Source organism: Gallinula chloropus (genome assembly GCF_964237585.1).
Source record: "Gallinula chloropus genome assembly, chromosome: 5".
NCBI classification, from domain to species: Eukaryota; Metazoa; Chordata; class Aves; order Gruiformes; family Rallidae; genus Gallinula; species Gallinula chloropus.
Genome location: NC_140090.1, coordinates 13,116,835 through 13,139,830, shown reverse-complemented (window position 1 = coordinate 13,139,830; position 22,996 = coordinate 13,116,835). Strand labels below are relative to the sequence as shown.

Below are 22,996 nucleotides of genomic sequence, written 5' to 3'. Positions count from 1 at the left end.
AGGTTTAGCCTGTTCGATGTCCAGGGCAAAGACTGGCTGTTGCCATGAGTAGCTGTGCTCAGCAGGATGGACTTCTCATCTTGGTTTAGACCTCTCAGGTCCCAAAGGAGAAAAAGTTTGTCAAGGGGGAACCACGGTAGAGAGGATATGTTAGTACTTTGTGGGAGAAAAAAATTGCAGGAATGTGGTATTTATGCTAGTATCAGGCATTATAAGCCCTGAAAGTTCTGTCTTCTGGATAAATGAAGAAGAAATAAAATCATGTTAAGCACTGTGGTGCTGAGTCACTCCTATGGCCTGAATGCCTGAACCTGGTAAGACATGTAAAATCTGTGTGGGAATGTACCTGAGGTCCGAGTGGCTTTTACAGCCGTTAGATATTTCTTTCCTTTCACTTCATGTCACGTACTGTAAGAAATGGGGTTGTGCAGATACTAGAGGGGACAGTTTGGGGATTTTATCTGCTGCAAGAAAGAGAAGTCTCAGCTCGACTTTCAGCTACCAGCTTCTGTTTCCTGGGCTGCCTTTGGATTTGCCTGTGGACCATTATAATTTTTGGAGTGGATATCTGCATCGTTTCATTACCGCTTCAAAGTTTCTGGTGTTGAGCTTTTAAGATGAAAGACTTTGCAGCCTTGCTGCTTCATAAAGTGACTGGTTTAGAATGATAAAAGCTACTCTGGCTGTTCAGTGATAGGGGCTTATAGATATTTCTAATGAAAAAACAGTTTCTTGTCTGCAGCTCCTGCAGAAGTTTTACTTGAATAGTCATTTTCTGCTGCCAATTCCTAGATTGATCAGGAACCTGGATCCTAATCTGAAAAGGAGTACTATCCCACCTTTAACACCCAAAATATACGCTGAGCTTCTCTGCTACAAAGTAGCTGACCAGTAAGACTGCTCTGTCTTCCTTCCAAAGGGTTAATGTATGTGGTCATAGCAGATGGGTGCAAACCAGCCCTGCCAAGTTCTCCTCAGGCTCATGCACAAGACTCCTTCCTCTGTGCCGCCTTATTAGTCCATCTCTGACCAGCAGTGCCTCACTGAAGTGCCAGATAAACAACCAGCAAGGGAAGCAAACACAACTGTTTCCATGCTAGCACAGGCTGACTCTCGGCACATCAAGATGCCTGTCCTCTGGTTTGCTAAGATCATTCTTTATCTGAAATCATCTGAGATACTACCCTTGGCTGAAGACTCTCTTGCCGCTTGCCTTCTGAGAACAACTCATGAGTAAATCACGTATCAGAGGCCCTGGTTTCATGCAGACAAGTTCATAACCATTATTCACTGGAAAGCCAGAGCTCACCAAGTGTTTATTTTGATCTTTTGGTAAAGCTTTGTTGATGAGCAACTGGAAAGCCTTTTCTGGGCCTTCACATGCTGTGACTGAGATGAAAACATTCAAACCTCATGAGGATGAGACACCAGAAGGCTACTTTTAAAAAAATCTGAAATGGAGCAACAGCCAGTCTCTGGTCTACATGTTTGGGTTTATCCATCAGCTGGAGAGAAGAGAGAATTGTGCATTATTGAGGTGGAGGCTAAAATGGATGGCTCTGAAACACTGGCTGGGGAACCAGTCTCTCTCTCTGTTTTTAGAAAGTTATTTCAAAAATTTAAATCAGCAGGGAATAAGTAAATAGTTGAACAGATAATTTAATAAAGCATCCTGTTATGGTGCTTTTCTGAGACAAGAGTATCAGTAGCCTGCATTAAACCTCAATGAGTCACCACCTCATAGCATCTTTTATTGAGAGCCCTTTTCTTCCCAGAAAGCCTCAGAACATAAGAACTTTACAGGAATTAGTTTGCTGAAAATGCAGGTAGCTTCTGTCAAACCACCTGCAGCACCATCACACATCTGTGATAATAACGCCTGCACCTGCAAAAGAAAAAGAAGCAGATAAGCCTAAATTAAAACTGGCCTATTCAGTGTCACATCACCTCCAGACATCTGCAGGTCCATCGATGCCCTAGATACTGGGTGTGGTAGTTCTTCCACAGACACATCCCTGGGCCCTTCTGGTAGCTGTAATTGTATTTATTGAAGAATTTCACGATGTCTCCATGTTTGTCAGTGTTTTTTTCATCTCATCAGGTGTCTAGTGTCCAGGGCATCAGCATCAGCTGGAGCTTGTTGAAGCTGGCATTGTGTCAGGTTCGCTGAGGGTTTCAATAATGCCTGAGTCAGGGTGTCCCAGACCTGCATCTCTTTAGCAGAGTTTTCACTGTGCAGCTAGAAGTAGTTAAACCACAAAAGGAGACTGAATTTAAATTTTATGCACCAGACTGCTGGGGTCCTTAGGCAAGTGCTGGGGGAAACTAAATAATCCTTCAGTTAGTTGTCCTCTTTCATTCTGTCATTCAAACAAGGACTCTCAATCCAAGAGTGGAGTTTGAATCCAGGCTTAAATCAATTTTCTGTAGAGCCTGCTCTTTCAAATTATAAACTAACCGCTTTCCAACGTCGGAATATTGGTGGTGGGACACTTTTGAGGCTAATTTATGGGATCTGTTCACTAGATCTTTTGCAACAATCTTTTGCATTTCTATTCTAGAAGTGGATACCATATAGTGGATTATTCCAGGTGACAGTGGTTGCACAAGAGCATCACTGGGGCAGTAAAGACATGAGGGGAGCACCGATGAACCTGGAGATGGCTACAACTTTCTGAACATGTTTAGTGCATCCAACTTCATTTTTTCCTTAGCACAAGGGTTCCTGTGCCCTTCAGAAGGTGCCATTTGCACTCAAAAGGAGTGTATCCACCCTGACTCAATGCTTGCACCGTTATCAGAAGATCTTAAAATACTGTGCAAAGCAGAGCTGTTTAATCACTGGAAACCCCAAAGAGAAAGGATCATTTGATCAGCGAGCAAAGGAGTGGCAGCTCTGGGAACAAAACCCTGATCTTCAGAATAAGAACTCTCATGGCCAGGGTGGGAAGCAGAGATCATCTTTAACTTCGCCATTTCTGTTTGCACAGTGTCAACAGTGTGAGTGGGTTGTCCATCTGAGTCAGCAAATGGGGGGAAAAGGTCTTGAGTTCAATTTATGTCCAAGTGGTGCTGCACAGACATAGTCACTCATGTCAGGAGGGATGCATAGATGTGTTTGTGCAACGTTAGAGTTACTGACAGCGGGGATGACCCTGCAGTGCTGTCGTGGTATTTCATCCAGCTGTGGAGCTAGAGGGGGGATCCCTGCCCTGTTTCTTGCTGTCTGGTGTGTGCCAGTCTTGAATGTCTTAATTGTAACCCTCAGTTTAAATGGGAAAATGTTTTGTTCAACCCAGGACAACCAACCTGCTAGCAGCTGGCGCAGTTGCCTGGAATGTGGGCAGATCATCAAGCAGGGCTTTATTCCCCCAAGTCAAACAGTGATTCAGCTTCACTGGCTGCTCTCAGTCAGACTCGTTGGAAGCTTTTTCCTTCAAGTAAATGATTTAATAGCCATGGGGGTAAGGAGCAGGGCTGGCAGCGCAGCCCAGTGGTTACAGCAGTCAGCAGGCGTGTGCCTGGGAGGTGAGCTCGGGACTCTCCACCAGCAGGTTTATGCCAAGCGACTGCTCCGGCAGGATGGATGGAGCAAGCCCAGCCTGGGGTGTTCTAAGAGAGAAGTGCCTCGCCTGGGGCTTGAGGGATCAGCAGCTTGGGGTTTGCAGGCTGGAGATGCTGGATTGCAGATGACTTCCCCAAAAGAGCCAGCTGTTGGCTACTCTGGGAAGACAGCGTGCCTTGTAGTCGCTTCCTTGAAAACTCTGAGAGATCTTTTTGTGTTGTTTTCTTTGTCCCAGCACAGAATGGAAACTCTCTGAAACATCAGAAAAGGTCCAGAGAATAGGATATTATTTCCCACCCATTTCTAGCCAGCAATGCCGCTTTCCTCCCCAGAAAAATATGTGCAGAAGAGAGAAGTCCCAGAGCATCCCATAAGCACTCTGTCTGGAATCCACTGCACTCTGGTTTCTAAAGAATTCAATTTACATATGCAAGTTGGGTCCTCTTAACAGTTACCTTGTGGATTGGGAGTAGAAGAATGCAGCCTTGTCTTTCAGTGAGGATTTGAGGGAAGCATTAGTATTCCTTGAACTGCAAAGCTGATCGGCTGGGTAGGGAAGAAAGAAAGGTCCCAGGACAGCATCTGGTGCCAGAACAAATGTCCAGCATCTGCTGCAGGCTAAGTAATCTGTGTGCTGCCACTGCAGGAGGGGAGAGGGAAATAAGGAGCTGGTTATGCGAAGAGTGTTTGTAGTTTATTGCAGTTGGTTATCGATTAAGGGATCATCCTGTGTTTTTATGCTGTCTTTGGATTTAATCTGACAACAGGAGGGGGATATTTCTGTGTGTTTAGTGGAGGTTTCTTGATGAGCAGCAGGGAAGAGGGACCACTTTGATAATGCTGTATTTATCCCAAGACTTGGCATGGGGATGAAGGGGAAGTGGTGGCTTTGGCCATGTCTCAGTGGGGAGAGCGGGTGAGCCATCTGCAGCCCCTGTGGCTTATGGGCTCAGTTGTCTGGATGCAGATTCCCCCAGTGTCCCTCTGCAGTCAAGATACTTGTCTGTAAAGAACTGCCTGAGATTTCCTTGCCCCACAGAATCTCCCACTGAGTACCTGGTGTTTCCTTTCAGGAGGGCTTTGCTACTGCTATCTCTAACGCAGCACGTAGCTCTGAAACCTCCCTGCAGGAAAACCTTCTCTTCCAAATGTCCCTCTGATGGATCACAGCTACAGCCAGTGGTCAGGGCAGGAACTTCTGCTCCCGCCTCCCACATCAGCCCCATGGGGCCTGATCCTGATCTAGCACAGCAGCGCAAGGAGCAGCCTCAGGAGTCAGACTGCAAGCTGCACACATAAAAATGAGAGCCTGAGCATTTAGCTCATCACTGGCCTGTTGTGGATAATCTAAATCGGGGATGAAAAATCTCCATTTCTGAGCAACCCATGGATGTGACTCTGTAGGAAACTGCCAAGGAAACCCTTACCTTTATACCAAGAAATCAGGACTTTCCTCCCAGCTCTAGGCAGGCTGGAGGACCAGCCTGGGACATTTGGAAGATGAGGCCAGTATCACTTAAAAATTCAGTCTTGACTACTTGCTAGTTTAGAAATGGGATATTTAAACCCCGTTGGGAGAGAAATGGCCTTCAGTTGTGAGCTGTAGCACTTTTACACTTGCACTGCAAAGATAATGCTGCTGTGAAGTCAAGCTTTTTCTACTGAAAAGTTATTCTATCCAGTTTTAAAATATTTTTTAAAATACACGGGTTGTTTTTTTCTCTAGCGGGTAGACCTGAGCCTGTGCATCTGGGTCTGGGTATGAAATGGCATGGAAGGGCCAGTGTGCTCCAGTTAAAACACTATAAAACGTATCTGGAATTAACTTTCTGTAAGAAAAGGCAGCACAAAGGTCTGTGGTAAATTTTTTATTGACCTTCATGGACTGCTATCCACTATTACCAATGCCCAGAGCCTTGGACTCACCTCTACTGCACCCTTCCATTTAGCACTTCACACCTTCATTTTAAACTCCTGATAACTCAGAGACTGTAGGAAAATGGGGCCAGTCTTTTGACTTAAAATTTCCTGAGCCTTACTTTAAGCCAAAGGATACTTTTTTTGTTGCTTGAATCAGAGTGTTTTGAATTCGAAGCAAGTATCTTTAGCTTTTGCAAAAACAAAACAAAACAAGTATCAAGTTTCTTCCATTCAGAGCTATTTCTTTTAATACATACCACATAAATTAAAACCAAGCTGTTTGAATGTCCAAAAAATGAGCAGGGTTTCCAAGGGGGAAAGAATTAGGTTGAAAGTAAAGATGAGGTAGCTCAAACAGGGGTGTTTCTAGGTCAGTTTTTAAATTCATATTTATTCCATAACTATGGATTTTGCAGAGTAAATTGATAGAGAAGAGCTGCCACCAAAGAACACCCATTTGGAACGTGCTGTAAATGTACTTGGCTGGAAATATTATTGAACACCAGAGGAGACAATGATATGGAGTACCTCATGGAGTTGTCTTGTTTCTTATTTTGCTTGTGGGCTTTGGCCCATCACTTCTTTCTGGATCTGGGTGAGAAAGACTTTTCCTATCTTTCAGCAGTATTCAAGAGAAAGAAACAGAAGATAAAGAAGATCTCCACCTGAAGTAGAGGGGCACAGAGAAATTAATTTTAAAAATTGAAACTTGGCAGATGAGTGGAAATATTTTTTAAAATTATTTCAATTTGTGACCTTTTTGAATTAATTTTAACTTTATGTTTCTCAACAAAAAATCTTTTAGAACAATAACATAAAAATACCAGGTTTTTTCTTTCTAAAAAATTAAGGGGGGTAGTCTAACTGTTTGGGAACTCTTTCCCTAACATATTTTCCAAACATCAAAAAGTCTTAAAACTAACGCTGTTCATTTTGATAAGTCAGCATTTTTGAGGAGGAGATGAGAGAGGGAGTGCTAGTGATAAATCCTCCTGAGGCTCTCCGTCTCTGTCTCTGAAAAATGGATCCCACCGTCATTCACTTCTCCGGGCACAGTCCCTGCTGAAGAAGTTGTATGTGGTTTTTCCTTTGAAACATCACTGGACCTCAGGCAACAGGATTTTGCTTACGTATTCAAGTGGCTGTCAGTCAGCACGTGTTGAACACCTTGCCTATCTGTATAGCTTATCTTTGCTGCTGCCTGGTATCATTTCACGTTCATGCTCAGTGTCCTCAGATCAGGCAAATTTTGTTATTAAGAATGATTCCAGTACTGTCAATCTGCTTTTGAATAATAATTCTGGAGAGGTTTCCTCTTCCTAAATGTGCTAGCAAGCACTTTTTTGTGTGGTCAATCTTCTTTTCCATTTCCCAGGTGATTCCCTTCCCAGCACCTTGGGCAGGCTTGTCCTTGAGTAGAGAGAAGTCATTCATCCCTAGTATGATTTTCGGCTACAGCTTTCCCTGGAAGCCTGCAAGACCTAAGAGGCTTTTGTGTAAAGCCTCAGCCCAACTATTGGATCTCCTACGAAACATTTCAGATAGCCCATGGTACTTGCAAGATCTAAATTAGAGGGGACAGTAACGCAATGCGTATTACTGGGTTTGGGCTGGAGAAGTCCCAAGCCAGCGTGCAAATCTGACAGCTTCCAGCAGAGGTTTACACAGGGAAAAAATGACATACCTGTGTGCAGTGGGGAGGGGTGCCCACATTGGATGCACCGCGAAAACCCAGGTTTCTGTTGGACATCAGGACTTCTTCCCTTTGCAAATTAATGGCGACCAATGGCTGAACCAGCACTGTGGACATAAATCATGGGAAGGAACAGCGAGAAATGAGTACAAGGCTTTTCTTTCTATTTAGTAATTTATCAAGGGAAGTGGCACATTAATAAACAGATCTCCCTTGAGGTGTGGGAGTAACAGAGATAAATATGACTGTCAAATCTGGCCTGCTTCCTTCTGTTAGGGAAGGAGGAGACTGTGGGAATGCAAATGCAGGAAACAGTATCTGTATCTGGAAAGATGCATATTATTTGTAGAACAGAAACACTGACAGCTCGGCTGAGATGGAGCTCCATCAGACTAGGTGCAATACATACAGAATAAACCAGAAACCCTATCTAAAGGAGCTCACCTAAATCGATGACACTAGGAAATAAGGACACAGAAGGAAGAAACAACTTACTCAAGGAGATCTGTCTGGGGAGGACTGGGAACAGCACCCAGGCCTTCCCAGGGTCATGGTCAGTGTATTGGGTTCAGATGCCTTATAGTCAGAAGGAAAAAAGAAAAGGAAAACCAAAAAGTTTAATTAGTTCAAATCCATACATTAATATGTTACAGACAGAGCACAGTTTTGACAATTATGATCTAGACCCACACAACCCTCATGTTGCTCAGTCCAGGCCTCTGGCAAGGCCCAAGTTTCATGAACTAGGAGTGAAGTTTGGATGTGCTCCCCTCCAGCCTTCAGGCAGGGCCAACCTTTGCTGAGGGGGGTTTGTATATTCAGTTTGGGTTTACATCCACAGTTCCTCTGCAAACAGGCTGCTCCTTTTCCAGCTCTCGAGGGAAGTGCCACTCACCATGGCAGAACAAGGCTGAAAACTGCCAGCTGCAAGCATTAGGAAAGTTTGAGTCTAGCCCCTCCAGATCATGGGACAGCTTAAACATTCAGGAGGTGATTTTTTTTACAGACCTGTGTGTTCTTTCTAGTTGCAACCTGATCCTTAAGTCATGTTTGAAAGCTTCTCCCTTCTCTGTGGGGCTGAAAAATGTGATTATACAAAAAATGTGTTCAGCAGACATGCAACAACCTGATTTTTAGAAGTTCCCAACACTCAGTTTTGCACCTAGCAGTTCCTGAGGCTTCTTAGGTATAGGACAAAAAGCATGAGAGTGCCTGGTTTGAGTACCAATTTAGCTTTGGACTTCCAGTGGGACTTTGGGCAAGTCATTTATCTTCTTCAATGAGAGATGTTATGGGTAACAAGGGGACAGCGATACTAAGCCCCATCGATTACACAGCACCCAGGCATGGAAATGACTGAGCCACTTAGGTACTCGGGTGAGTCATGTGGAGACTGGGAGGCTGCGACCCAGACACTGGGCTCAGGGAAATGATGACACAAACTTTTGCAAGTCAACCAAAGTATTTGGTCATGCTGGCAGGATATATTTTACCTCCTTGCACATCCCATTCACCCTTTCACATACATGTTGAGGCAGAAAATTTGTTCTCTTGCAGAGTTCCAGGCTTGTATTTGGTGTTACACAACCAAAATCAGTACCTCCAAATAACTAGAGGAAAATAGCTCGTATTGCCTGTCTGGGCAAGGTGCTGTTTTATTCACAGTGTTTGATAAGATATACCCACAGCAGATTTTTTGGGGAGACCGCTACTGGAAAAGTTGGTTAGTGCTGTTCTCATCAAGGAAGGAGCTGTAGCTGCTGATCCCTCCCGCATCCCTGGGGGAAAGAGGAGGATTAACAGCCAGCCCCCATGGCCAAGTGGCACATTTTATCCTTAGAAATCTTTTTTTCCAATTTTAAATAGACAACTCCTTACCTGAATGCTGTTCTCATTGCTTAGAAGGAATGAGCCATTCCAGGCAGGACTAGAATTCGGACAGGTTTTTGATTAGATACCTTGCTATGGGGGCATGTTGTGCTATTGTCTATCCCCAGCTCCTGTCCATGCCACCTTGGATTTTTGCAGGTGGCTCAGGCCTGGGCAGAGGCTCCTCTGCGTTAAGTCAGTTGTTCCAGTTAGCAATGCTGAAACACTGGGGGAGGCCAAATACATACAGTAGTAACTTGCCATGTATTGCAGATCCACAAATGGGACTGGCAGGGTTGGAAATGACTTCATGCCCGAATGATTGACAATTGCTAATAGGGTCCAGGAACTGGCAGGTCCCCTTGGAGGGGGAGAGCTTGAACTTTGTGCCTGAGCTGCCAAATTGGTTTTCTTAAATCTCTTAATTTACTTTCGGGGCTCTTGGAGCCTCGCCTCCTTGGTTAATTGGATGGTGAGCACTGTGCTTGTGCTCGTTTGGTTTCCGCTCCCTCCGCACACAAGTGCACACACCATTTCCAAGGGTCACCCCAGCTCTGATGTGTGTCTCTTCTGGCCCACTGCTCCTGCCACCAAGTCCATGGGGACAGCTGCGCTCATGGAAACCTTGCAGGGCATTTTCCCTTTTAATTTTAAGTTAATTTTGTGCTGATGAAAGGGGGTGATGGACAGGCTTCTGTTTATCCCCCAGGGAGGGCGAAGCAAGCAGACGTTCACGGTGATGCCTGACCCCTGTCATTCACCACCCAGCAGAGAGGAAACCTCCCATCAAAGTTCAGCCGGTCTCTGTGCTGCTCCCGGCTCCTGAACATCCCACAGCAGTCACAAGTGCAGCAGGTCTCAGCACCTCCTGCCCCCCTGCAGGAAGGGAGCAGCCTTCTGGTTTTGTCTGACAAAATCTCTCTTTCCTACAGTGTCCCGGTTTTCAAGCCCAAGGGTGACTCCGAGATTAAGCAGAAAACGAGCCCTGTCTATCTCCCCACTGTCTGATGCCAGCATTGATCTCCAGACAATGATCAGGACCTCCCCAAACTCTCTTGTGGCATATATCAACAACTCCAGAAGCAGTTCAGCTGCAAGTGGCTCCTACGGCCATTTATCTGCTGGGACAATCAGGTAAATCTCTGGGACTGGTTTAATTCACCTGAGTAACCACCCCCCTGAAAGGAGGGGTGGTATTCCAGCAAAGGAGACCTTCCTTTCCTCACAGCCTCTGCCTTTGTGCACAGAGACTGTGTAGTGTATTAGATCAAATCCCCCATCTGGTTTTGTATGTGGCATGGTACTTCGTGGCATACGTGGGGAGTTGCTGAATTTGGATTATTGGTTGCCAAATGCCCAGTAATTAGAGTATGATCGTGCCTCCAAGCAAGCAGAAACAGAGAAGAAATTTGTCTAACAAAATGGTCATTGTGAGCGGTTGGACTGGTTAAGAAACCCTCTGATTTAAGAGATTGCCCCAAATATTATTATTCTTAAAAGAATGTTGCCTGGGCGGATTGAAAAGCCTAATTCTAAAAACATATTTAAAACAAATCTAAGCTCTTGAGTAAAGTTTTGCTCAAATTTTAATTAAAAAGCACTTATACTAGACAGCTTGCTGTTGTCAATTCCTGCTGTGATTGCTTCACCCAAATTTCACAATGTTATTATTCTTTTTGTTACTTAACTGTTAAAAATGTTAAATCTAATTAACACTGATGTTGCAAAGCAAAAACTCACAAAGATCATGCTCTCCTAACATTTTTTGGAGAAAACAGAGACATTGCCATTTGTAACTGTAACATTAATTTTATCAGTTACTTTATCTGGCAGCATCATTTAGAAATTGACTGTAAAATCAAACATAACGCTAACTTAAACAACTCTTTTTCTGGTGTTTTTCTAGTCTTCTGCTATTTTTCTAGTCTTTTCACCAATTGTCATTAACTGGACATGTCTGTAGCATCTCATCTTATACTCAGATTTTTAGTCTTTCAGGGTAGCATCTGGTATTTTCAACAAATCTGTAGAGTGCAAAGTCTGACCTAATGGTCACTTGTTGGCCTCTGAGGGGATAATCAAGTGATAATACTGAATTTGAAACTCTTCTTGGTGTTCTAAAGGTGTATCTTAAATGTCAGGCATTATAAAATGGGCTACAAATTTAACAGGGTAACTGTCAGCGATTTGGGACGAAAAGGCTGTTATTATTTTAACAATGTCTTAGTGGCAGGAATAAAATCCTTCCTTGCTGCTCAGACCCAGATCCTAGTAGCACTTCAGAAAGTCACTTGTGGACTTTGCTGTAACGTAAGAAAGCTGTGCAGCAGCCTGCCATCACACCTCATTTGCTGCAGCACATATTTAACTCCCCAAGCTCTTTTACACTGCAGTGATTTTTGCCCTTACTCTTCTGGTCAAGCTGTCATTAACTGATTTGGAACAGAAATACTAATTGTATGGTCACCAGAAATAAGTATTTTCTCTAAAAGCAAAGTTGGAAGTGAAGCATGTTGATAATTATGATCTCGTTCTCGGAGCACTCAAACTGTGGGCAGGTTTAGTGATGTGAGAGAAAATACCATGAATGTAAGGGTTCAGGACAGACACCTTTTAAAGGTGTCAAATAATCAGGTTTGATTAGTGTCTATGGCTTGTGCAGCACCTGCCTAGAGAACAGGGAGCAGAGTATCTCCCGTGCTTCTCCACCTCCACCAAAGGGACTCCCCATGGGAGAACCCCTTGTTTCCTGAACCAGCACTTTGTTTTTAATGCTGTCAACTGCTGCATCCTGGTTGGGACCTGTTGCCCCCAGTTATTGCCCAAGTAGCCAGGACCTGGTGGTGTTTCTGGTCATCACTGACCTAGATTGAAGGTGAACCAGTGACCTACATATGGAAGGTGACATACTTCAGCAGTCCCCTGAGCCAGCACTCCCCTCACCTGACTGCAGAGTAAATTGTGTGGTTTTGGACTATGTTAGATGGATAGTTAGTCATCTCCACTGTCATCTGTGCCAGGTGAGCCAGGTGATGCTGGTTTTTTATATCCAGGGTATCACAACCCCAAGGTTGCGAGTCTGCAGAATAGGTCTGCCTGGGAAAACCCAGGAACCTCAGGGACTGCAAAGCCAGATGTATCCAAGTCCCGTCCTCTTCTGTACTCCCTGCCAAGGGCTTTGGCTGTTTTTTAAACACAGGAAGCAAAGAAATTGCAATCATTCTGATACATGGGTTGAAATGATTCTCAAGTTTGCTAAGGCACACACAGGACAAATCCTGTCTTTGGAGTAAAGCAGGCTGTCAGCCTTATCGTGGCATTGAAGTCATCTAGCTGGAACATTGCAGCCTGTCTCTGGAGTCTCCAGGAAGCTGAACTTGAATCAATCACTAGTCAATGTGATAAATATTGTTTAAAATAACTCCTCATCATTTTTCCTCCTCTTATTACTGCAGCCCAGCGTTCAGTTTCCCCCACCCCATTAACCCCGTGACGTACCAGCAGATACTGACCCAGCAGAGAGGCCTGAGCTCAGCCTTCGGACACACTCCTCCCCTGATCCAGCCGTCCCCGACCTTCCCCCCAAGGCAGCACATGGCAGTCATCTCTGTCAACCCACCGCCCACACAGATCAGCAGCAACAGCAACTGCATCTCTGACTCCAGCCAGGTAGGGAACGGCCATCCTGGCCCTCTCCACTCATGGCATATGGGGAAATGGAGGCATGTTCTCACTGGGGTGAGTGCTACACTTCATGATGGCTGTAGGAGTTTTTCCCCATGGTGTCCCTTTATGCTGCTTTTTCTTCCTCCTGGCAGAGCATTTCTGGAATAGTCATAGCCAAATTTTGTGCCCTTGCACAAAGACATACACATCCATGCAGACACCAAAGGCTTTGATCCACCAAAGTATTGGACATGATATGCAGGATCATGTCAGGCAGCAAAACTCCTTGAACACGTTATATACTATTGAAAAAGATGGAATTTAGCATGTGCTGGAGTGTTTTGCCAGATAAGCACCCAAGCACTGTGAACCAAGCTGTGTCAGTTTCTTCATCAATCCTTCCTTCCTTTTTTTACTGACAGGAACTATGCCAATGGTCTTAAAACATCTTACTCCTTTCCTCTTTAACAAATCAGTGCATTCTACCTAAGACCTCTAGGTGTTTTACTTGTTGATCCTTCTTTTTCAGTGCTTTGTCTCTCAGGACACCTCTGCTGTTGATCCTTTACTCCTAAGGTTTGCAAAAACAGGGGCCAGATTTTGAAAACTAGGAATGCCATGCTGTGTGTATGAAACCCCACATCTCAGATACATTCCTTGCAAATACCTGTGTGATCACATGCAAGCACATGTGGACAAACCCTCCACGTGCACAGGTTTAGTCTAGCACATTTTTAATTGTTTTTCCTTCCCGTTTTCATTCCTTGGAAGTTTAAATTGCAGTTGCTTTTCTCCCTGAAGACTTATTTCACCCCATTTCACACCCATTTCAAATTGTTGGTTTAGTTGTATCATAGTGAACTTTTGAGACTGGTTTATTGTTTTAGGGTTTCTCATGGCTGCTGTGCTGCAATCTCTGTTTGTTATTGAAGGTTATTTGATTGATTGGTTTTGTTTTCTTCTCGCAAACTGGCTACCAAATAATGTGGCTGGCAGGACTTACGCCTCTGTTTAATAACTTGCAGGACCAATCTTGAGCAATTAGCAAGAGTGTATTTAAAATGTTAATGTTCCAATTTTATGCACATACAATGGGATATTTTCTTTTTCTTGTTTTTTAAAAGAGCTTAGCAAAATATACACATAGCCTTTCATTCACCCAGTATGCCAGAGCCCTCGTGTGTAACCAGAGCCCCTTGCTCGCCCCAGGATTTCATTTTCTCAACAAATCATTTTGTCACATTGAGAAATAAATTTGTGGTTTGGATGGGGGTTGCTTAAGGTTTTGATGGCTTTGAGAGGGACTGGATCACTCTGAAATGGAGCAGCAGCGGCAAGGCCAAGCTCACCGGCGAGCCTGCAGAAGCTGACACTTGTCCTTGACTCTTCCCTTTCTTCCAGCTCTGCCTTGTGGAGTTTTCATGCACTTTGCATGTGAAATCCAGGCCAGCGGGCCAATACCCCATTGTCCCCAGCCACTCCTCAAGTTCAACCTTGACTTATTATTTAGTTGACTTTTAAAGAAGAAGTCAGTCTCTCATCCCAAACCCCAGTGCCATATCTTGCCTGGTTTTCTTTCCTAGAGCAAGCAGAACAGCGAGTCGGCCGTGAGCAGCACAGTCAATCCAGTAATTAACAAGCGCAGCAAAGTCAAGACTGAAGTCGAGGGCTTGCCCCCAGCATCCCCAACCACACAGGTAACCTCCTTGGTACGAGACGTGTTGTGGGGCCAAGGCAGGAAGCTGCTGGGTCTTGTCCTTGAGACAGATACTCTTGGCACCTTGTGCTGCAGCTGGGAGCAAGGCATCAAAGTCTGCCAGGAAGGCTGGTGAATCTTGCAGCAGGAAACCCAGCAAAGTGCAGGGCAGAGCTGCAGTGAAGGAGTGAAGCATTCAATGGGTGCTTGGGACTCAGCTCATGGTTGATGTACTTGGATAGAAAGGGAGGGAATATTTCAAGCATGATAACTTTAAAAATGATGTCTGAGGTTTCTGTGCTGCAAAGCAAGCTGCATTGGTGTCTCAGAGCAAACATAGATTACGAGGGAATCTTGCATGTAGGTAGAAAGCTTGGGAAAAAAAAAAAGGGACAACTTTTGATTCAACAAGGAATTGCTCCTAGAAACATCCTTTACACTGGTGACACAACATTTGACACCAAGAAAGGCCCAGAGGCCTTTACTTTCTTTCCAGAGCTCTGTGATTGCAAACTGTTTAATGGCTGACAGTATCCATCTGACCATCCTTTATCACAACTGTAAACTATCAGGAGTGCTCTGGGCACTTCATTTTCATGAAATATTAGGCTGTGTTATTGTCAAGTGAATGGAAGAGTTGATGACAAATTTCTCCTTCTGCCCTGGTTCAGGAGCAGGTCTCCGCATGATGCATGGGGACAGCAACGTGTGCAGTCATCAGGGGGCTGGTAAAATTGATGAAGATAGCATATCAGGGAAAGATAAACATGCTGTAGTCAGCACGATTAGGGCAAAGAGGCATCTCTCTGGAGCTTTGAGTTTAGGAGTGCATCTACACACTGCTGTAAGAGCACATGCCCCGAGAAGCATTCTGGCCACCACGCAGGCTAGTAGTGCCATGTGTTTATTTCTTGTGGCAATTGAAAAAAAAATTTGAAATCCATAATCTGACTTCTCAAAGCATTTGTATCAGAAGAACTGTGGGACAGACAGCTGCTTTCTCAATGACTGTCATGCTCCTTCCTCTGCTCCAATTTAGGGACGTGTGTGCCCAACAGCAAGGAGTGCTTTGCTAGCACCAGCCTGGCTCACCCCTGCCCCAGAGGTTCATCCACTGAGCTTTATGTGAAATAAGCACTGAACAAAAGGGGTGAGAATCATTTAAAATAGTGCAATGAGGCTTGATTAGAATAGCATGGTGAAATTAAGAGAAAGAAAAGGCACATTGGTCATCTAATAGTTTCTAATGAGGAGACCTGTGAAGTAATATCCCAAGGCAAACGTAGACTTCATGTCTTGCAGCATTTCAGTATTGACTGGGAAATTACTGGAAAGCACCCTGTAAAAGACAGCCCGTTCTTGGCAAGGAGAACAGGTTATAAGCCTGAATGTAGTGGGTGTCTCCGCTTCTGTTGGCCTAAGCAACAGCAACTTGTTAAATTTGGGGATTCCTGTTCTGCAGGAGACTGTGCTGAAATATTTACAGTCAGTTAGTTATTGAATGATACATTTTTTGTAGAGTATGAAGCTAAGCCATCCCAAAAACAGCATGCATGTGTGTGTTGTGTTTTGTTTTGGAAATGCTGTACTGGAAACGCCTCATGTGAGCTGTGGTTTGGGTGTTTAAAATCCTTGGCCAGACAGTATCTCTCATAATGGCTTGTGCTGTAAAAAATGCGTCCAGACAAGATTTGTGAGACACGGTGGTGCACCAGGCATGAGGGACCTGAGGTACCCTGTTCTTATGACACCACAATAGCTCCAATAGAGCATTCAGATTAACATTGAATTGGCCAGAAATGAAACAAGTTGATCCTCTCCAACCAATTCAAATGGTTTCAATTCCATTTCTCCAGCAGAAAGTATAACAAGTTTGGCAAAATAAGATATTCATTAGAAAAATTTGCTTTTCCAAAGACAACACTTTGCATGGAGAGAAACATTTCAATACAAATGTTCACAGCTCAACCAAATAGCAGCTGCAGGAAAAGCAAGCTTCTATTTGAACTTCCTCAGACTATTGCTCTGGGCTCTGATATAGTTTGAATCTTCAGAAGTCTTTCTGTAAATTACTAGTTTCCTGTCCCAAGAGCCACCTTACCTTTTTTATTTTTTTTTTTTTACAATTAAGAGCTAATTAAAACAAATCTCTTCCTCTCCATATCTAAAGTTTTGAATTAAAAGTCACAGCTGGCATGTATGTCATGTGCTAGTTAATGAAAATTGTTGAACTTTCATACAATACATCTCACTTTCCAAGCCATATAATGGCATTAAGTCATTAATCATTGCAGCCCCTTAATAGACATTGGAAAGGTGTTGGTGGGAATGGAGATGGCAGCCAGACGGGTCTGTTTAGGCAGGTCAGAGGCAGTTTGAGACAGGTTTGGCTGTGTCTACACACTTAGGAAGGCAACTGGAGTGTCAGATCATGAGAAACAGCATCTGATGTGGTCAGTCACCCCAGATTCTCCTGTCTAAAGCTGCCCTGGAGGCAGGATACTCTGTGCTGGGCACTGGTGGTAGTTGGGAAGAAAGGGAATGAAGGGTGTCAAAAGCTGCAGGTTTTTGTATTGCTAAATTCCCAAGCCACTATTGGCCGCTGATTGCCTTGTCTGTAGTACAAGTGTCTGACACACACAGAGTCCACAGTTGTCCTTACCTCTCAATTGTACTAATTATGCTGTATGTTACGCTGTTGTGTGGGTGCTGATGCTTTAATCCTCATAGCAGCTATAAAAAAAAAAGCTTCTGCACTTCATTTAGCCCTAAGGAGCTGGCTAGACAGAGAAGTTGAGGAGTGGGCTCATGGTGTGCCCAGCATTGAACTAACTCATTTATGACTCCAGAGTCCCTGGAGCTCTGCTCTGCAACCCACTCATCACTGGGTCTTGCTCAAGCTTCCCAATTTTCCCTATCTCAGAAGAGTGCTTTGAGGGCTCACCACTTTGCCCCTGCAGAGCACCCTGCAGGTGTAAATCTTTGTGTAAGGATTGGGTATAATTTTCTCATCTATTGAAAGATGCCAAAACCGGGAACTCTCCTCCCCAATCCATATCAGGTGAGTGCAGTAACCTCTAGACTCTGACTGCTCTGTGGTTTCTTCATGCTCATATTTCCCCAGTCCCCCCAGATTGGCTGTTTTGCTCCAGCAAAGGTCAAAAGCCATGCTTTTCCTTTCTCCAGCCCTTCCTGGGACTGCCGACAGCCTGGCTGGAGACAAGGCACCGCTGTGGCCATCACTTCGGGGTGTTTCGTGTCCTGTCATTAACTCTCATCCATTTCTACCAAAACTCTGCAACTCATTATTTCACAGTAATCAAGGATGTTATGTTGCCATAACGAGCATGGTTTTGTGATCAGTTGGTACCTGCCCTGTAATCTATGAGTGACGGAGGAATTCAGATGAAAGAAGTTCACCTTGTACAATGCACCGTTGTGTGTTGCAGGAGCATCTGACAGACCTGAAAGAAGATCTAGATAAGGATGAATGTAAACAGGAGCCTGAGGTTATTTATGAGACGAACTGTCACTGGGAAGGGTGCACAAAGGAATATGACACTCAAGAGCAGCTCGTCCATGTGAGTAATGGTTGGGAGGAAACCCCAGCGATAAATTTGGGTTTCTGTGCACTTGTCCTCATTTTTTATCACTAGCTGCTGTACAGCCAGAGCTCACTCTGGGAGCTACTAAAGGTGCAAATCAGAGATACGGTGTATAAACACTGCCAAAGCAGGTCGCTGCTCCCTGAGGAGTTTAGCTGCAGGAAGCCTCTCATAGATTATTTGATGTTACTCTCTTCTCAGCTGCTGAGGCTGCAGTTTCAGTCTCCCTCGTGAATGACCCGATGACAGAAGGCTCTGTGCAGAGGGCCTGATCAGAAACTGGGCAAGGGGGGCTAAGCTCTTCCCTGACATTATTCATCAAGTCTCCCCACACCCCTACACCAGCTATGGGCCAGGGAGTGTCCATACTGTCTTCAGTCCTTGTCCAGGCCACAAAAGCCTTTTATGCTGCTGTGGAGCCATATCACTTTGGGGCTGTTGACCTTCTCAACTCATCTCTCCCACAAAAATAGAGCACTTCCAGAGTTTTGAGATATGCTCCAGTGTCTCCATGAGGGCGCAAAATTGAGAAAGTGGGTTGATTTTTAAAAAATCAGGAAATAGGACTTCCATAATCACAGTCATGTCCCCAAACCAGTGTCAAAACTGCTCTCTGAAGGATCTCCAAACCAAGTCATTAATCAGATTTTCAGTTCTAATTAATTCCAAGAACCTTTTGTGTGTTTTGCTTCACCTGGGAATCCTCAGTTTGGTTTCCTTTGGCTTCTGGAGTCAAGAAATCCCTCAAACTCAAAACAAGTGCTCATGAAATCAGACATGATCCGTGCCTAAGTCCCATCCTGCTCCCAGCCCAGCACCCTCCCAGTCCTCATTTTGAGGCTCTGGTGCGAGCCCCATTTGTTAAGCCAGCCCAGAGGTGCTGGGAATTCACTAGCCCCAGAAACCCTCCTGTTTGCAGCAAAATGCTGGATTGAGTAAATTTTGTGACAGGACCAGCTATCATCTTCTTTCCCTTCAGCCTTTTGCTGTTTGCCTCAGCTGGGCTTCAGGTCTGCAAGGGGCCACCCATGTACGACTCACATGTAGTTCTCTTCCTGAGGGCCTGTGTCTGCTCTCACCCTTTTTTATTTATCTCAATTTTAGTCATGTTTAAATGCCACTAAGCAGGTGTCAGTCTCTGTTTCCCCAGGCTCTGCATGCAAACATTACCTTAGCCCAGAGAGGGACCACATTCTAAATGAGCATTTTGGGCACGTGCTCTTCTTCCATCTAAGACTAGTATCTGCCTGCTTCTGCCAGAATTCACTGGCTCAGGTGCAACAAGTCCTTGAGTACAGACAGATTTGGAAGGGGTTTTCAGGGCCAAATGAGTGATAAGGGGCTTAATGGGTTGCACGTTGCATGCCACAGGGCGTTGCTTTTCTGGGGTTAAACCTCAGCAGCCCTGTGAAGTGGGCAGGGCACAGATTTGTCCAGCAGTATTTGTGTGTTTCCCTCTCAGGCATAAAAAAAGGTCTTTAACTCTGCCCAGAGCAAAGTGCAGGGCAGGTCTAGGCAGCTCAGCACAGTTTATTTCCAGAGAAAACCCAAAGAAAAATATTTGACGGAATGTCCAAGATTTTCCTAAATTTGGAAGGCTATAAAGGCACAGAGACTTCTGCACTGTGATTACTAGCAACATGGGGTTGTGGATTTGGGATGCCCAAAATACACATGCAAATGAAATACAGATCATGGGCCAACTCCTAAGAAGATGGCATCCCACCATGCGTGGAAAAACTCTAGTTTGTGTGCAGAGCAAAGTACCTGGGCGTGTAGAGTGGGCAAAGTATTTGTGGGAGAAGTGCATGTCAATGGTAAGTAGCAAGAGTGAGGACATATTTTTCCAAGCACCACTGCTGCTCTCAGCCTCAAAGGTTACACTCAATTTGAGAGAAGTCCAAGCAAACCTTCAGCAAGGTGTGGGTTTGATGGGGCTGTGGAAGCATTGCTGAAGTGTGGTGGGTGTTGCAAGTGCTCCTCCACTGTGTGATGGTAAGGAGATGTTACCCAGACAATGAGTTAATAACCCTGAAGTGGGATTACAGTCCCCTTCCCATAAGTGTGTCTTTCTCTGGTCCAAACAGGACTGAAGGAACAAGCCTGTGCACTCCCCTCACTCCTAGCACTGCCGTGTGTAGTCTCGATTGCAAGTCAGACTCCCACACAAACAGAGCCAGCCTGTTCTGTTCTGTTCTCTACGTGGTCTTGTGTGTCCTCAGGGATTCACCAGATTTCTACCATCTGAGGCTAAAATCTCACCCTGATGCCACGTTATAAAACCAGAACTGTAGGCAGCTGAGCTCCAAACACATACAAAACTGCTCCCAAAACTCAGCCTCCCCCGACCCTCCTGGCAAGCAGTTTTGATTCTTGATGTTTACCCGTGGTGCCTGAGGAACTGGATGAGCACCACACTCCTCCTTTTAGCCCTGGGTAGACCTGGTGCCCCAAGAAGCACATCCCTGTCCACAGGGTTGGACTATGGCATGCAAAACACTTGGGCAGGATTCAGCTGGGACTGTGAAGATAGTGATTCTGTTTTAATGCTTTTTTGTGTCCTTGTGCTGCCTCACCACCCCAAGAAAGTCTCATCTCCAGCTGCAACATGTGCCTGGCCTTGGCCGGCTGGACGAAGGCGGGGGCTGGAAAATAATCTCAGTGAAAAAAAAAACCCAAACCCAAGCCCAAAGTGGTTTATTTTAGGATTTCCTGTCAGCGAATGTCTGCTGAAAACACAGGAGCGAGGACAGGCATTATTTTTGGCAGTGAGATCCCATTCAAGGAGACAAGGCCACCGCAGGAACAGCGCTGCTGATGGGCTGGTCTCCGGCTCTGTTTATTTTCTGCAGAGCTTCTTCTGCCCTAGGCTGAGAAAAAGCGACCCTCATCTTTCTCCCAGGGTGGATGAAGGCACTGTTCTCAGTCCAGCTTTTCAACACCCCAGCACAGGATTTCATGGACCTGAGTAATTAGCAGTAATTGAGGCCGCTGAGCTTTCCTTGGCGCATAGCTCATGGATGCTGTCATTTCCTGCCAGCCGCCAGCGCTGGACAGCAGGTGGATGTCTTAGGGCTGGTGATTGGGCTGGTGTGCATGCAGGCTTAGAATCACAGAATCATTTAGGTTGGAAAAGACTTCAAGATCATTGAGACCAGCCGAAACTTGTCTCCTCCTCTCCCCCATCCTCCAGCAGCACTTCAGGAAAGGGTCCCAGCTGTGTAAACGCAGCACAGGAGGGTTCAGCAGAGACACAAATGACTCTGTCATCCTCCGCAGCAGTGGCCTGTGAGACACTGAGAGGACTTCTCTTTCCCTGGCACCATGGGTGCCTTTGCAAACATCCCCATATATAGCTGCTTTGGACCCAGAGCCCAGTGTGCTGGGTGCTGTGCACCTTCTCCTGCAGGATGCACTGGAGCACAGAGCTGGCTCCTGTGTCCCTGGTGTTATCTGTGCACCTGGGACCCAGGTGCCATGCCTGACCACAAGCACTGGGGAAGGAGCAGCTGGCTTTCAGAGGACTGTGTGTGCTTTGCTGGCATCAGCTCTTCCAGGAATGACCTGGTTCTCCCTTCTCTCCTACCAGCACATCAACAATGATCACATCCACGGGGAGAAGAAGGAGTTTGTCTGCCGCTGGCAGGACTGCACGCGGGAGCAGAAGCCCTTCAAGGCTCAGTACATGCTGGTGGTGCACATGCGAAGACACACCGGAGAGAAGCCACACAAGTGCACGGTGAGCTGGCAGAGGCGTACGGTTCCTCTTGACTTGGCAAGTGGGAGATGCTGGACTTATGGTGGTCATGCAAATGTGTGTGGAGACACAGGCATGACTGCAAGCAGGGCTCTCCCAGGGTACCAGCCAGCACCCAGCTCAGGGCCAGTCCAGCTCTCTGTGTCGGGGTTATGGGTTATATATTGCAGGTTACACCCTGGGGACAGGGCGGGTGTTAGTAGGCACAATTGCATTTCCATGGGGAAACTGAGTTCAACTGTACTACAGAGATCCAGAGTGGCTCAGGACACGTAAACATAGGTGAAAAAGCCACTGATTTAGTTGCTTACATCCAATAAGGTTTTCTTCCTTCCTGTCTTCTCCTCCTGCCAGTTTTTCATACCTCCTCTGCTGTCAGCATTACACAGTTCCTCTCCACAGTCTCGGGGATGTCTCTCTGCTCAGCAGATGTCTGAGCCCTCCTCCTATATCTTCCTCCTCTTCTGCTCCATTAGTCACTTCCAGCCCCACTCTGTCCCTGGCTCTGACCCAGCTCCTGCTTACAAATATTAGGATATGTATGATTTGCTTGCTATATGACTCCTTTATCAATCTTCCAGCCCTGCATTCATTTAATTTAGAGCATGAGCTCCCTGGGGCATGGGGCCCTGTCTTTTGTTTTAATCTTCTAAAGCACTTTGCCCAGTTCTAGCACTTTACCAATCTTCCTTAAAAGTATCAAAGCACATTGATCGTCAGTGTGCTGCTAAGAGAGCAGCAAAGGAAAGGCTAGCCCTGCCTTTGCAGGCAGAGGGACTCTGAAGACAAAAAGCAGCAGGGATTGCACCCTTCTCAGTGCTGTAATGGGCAGGGAGAAGCTTCTCAGTCCTGCTTCTTTCAAGCTGTGGTTGTGTCATACTGAAGCAATGGTAAGGTGGTGTGATTTTGAGTCTCAAGTCCTCCTCTGCTAGCTGGAGGACTCCAGTCCCTCGATGTGTGATATGTCACAACAACTCTCCCTGAACTGGAGTTCCACCAGTTCCTAATTGCTTAGGATACACAGCAGCTCTGCAGACAGTGCCCTTCTTCACCAAAGCATTCCTTGCCCAAGCCTGGCACTGATTTTGCAAAGCACAATTTTTTTCAGACAAGAAGTTTGTGATGTACATCAAGCTACAGATGAGCCCAATAGCAGCCTGGGATTTGGTCAAGGGTTATTTCAGTAGATGGCAGCCAGAACTCCCACTGACATAATCAAATCCAC

General features: G+C 45.5%; 1 protein-coding gene across 2 annotated transcripts in view; it reads left to right on the top strand.

Annotated features, from left to right (window-relative positions):
* The window catches only part of GLI2 (GLI family zinc finger 2), a gene marked incomplete at its 5' end in the record, with an annotated part of 140,176 nt that overhangs the window by 103,535 nt on the left and 13,645 nt on the right, over positions 1-22,996 (top strand). For both annotated transcript variants that reach the window (XM_084265743.1, XM_084265742.1), the window contains 5 exons: positions 9,980-10,181; positions 12,503-12,716; positions 14,297-14,410; positions 17,859-17,990; positions 21,604-21,753. In XM_084265743.1, coding sequence (XP_084121869.1) covers positions 9,980-10,181; positions 12,503-12,716; positions 14,297-14,410; positions 17,859-17,990; positions 21,604-21,753 — 812 coding nt within the window. The remainder of the gene's footprint in view (positions 1-9,979; positions 10,182-12,502; positions 12,717-14,296; positions 14,411-17,858; positions 17,991-21,603; positions 21,754-22,996) is intronic.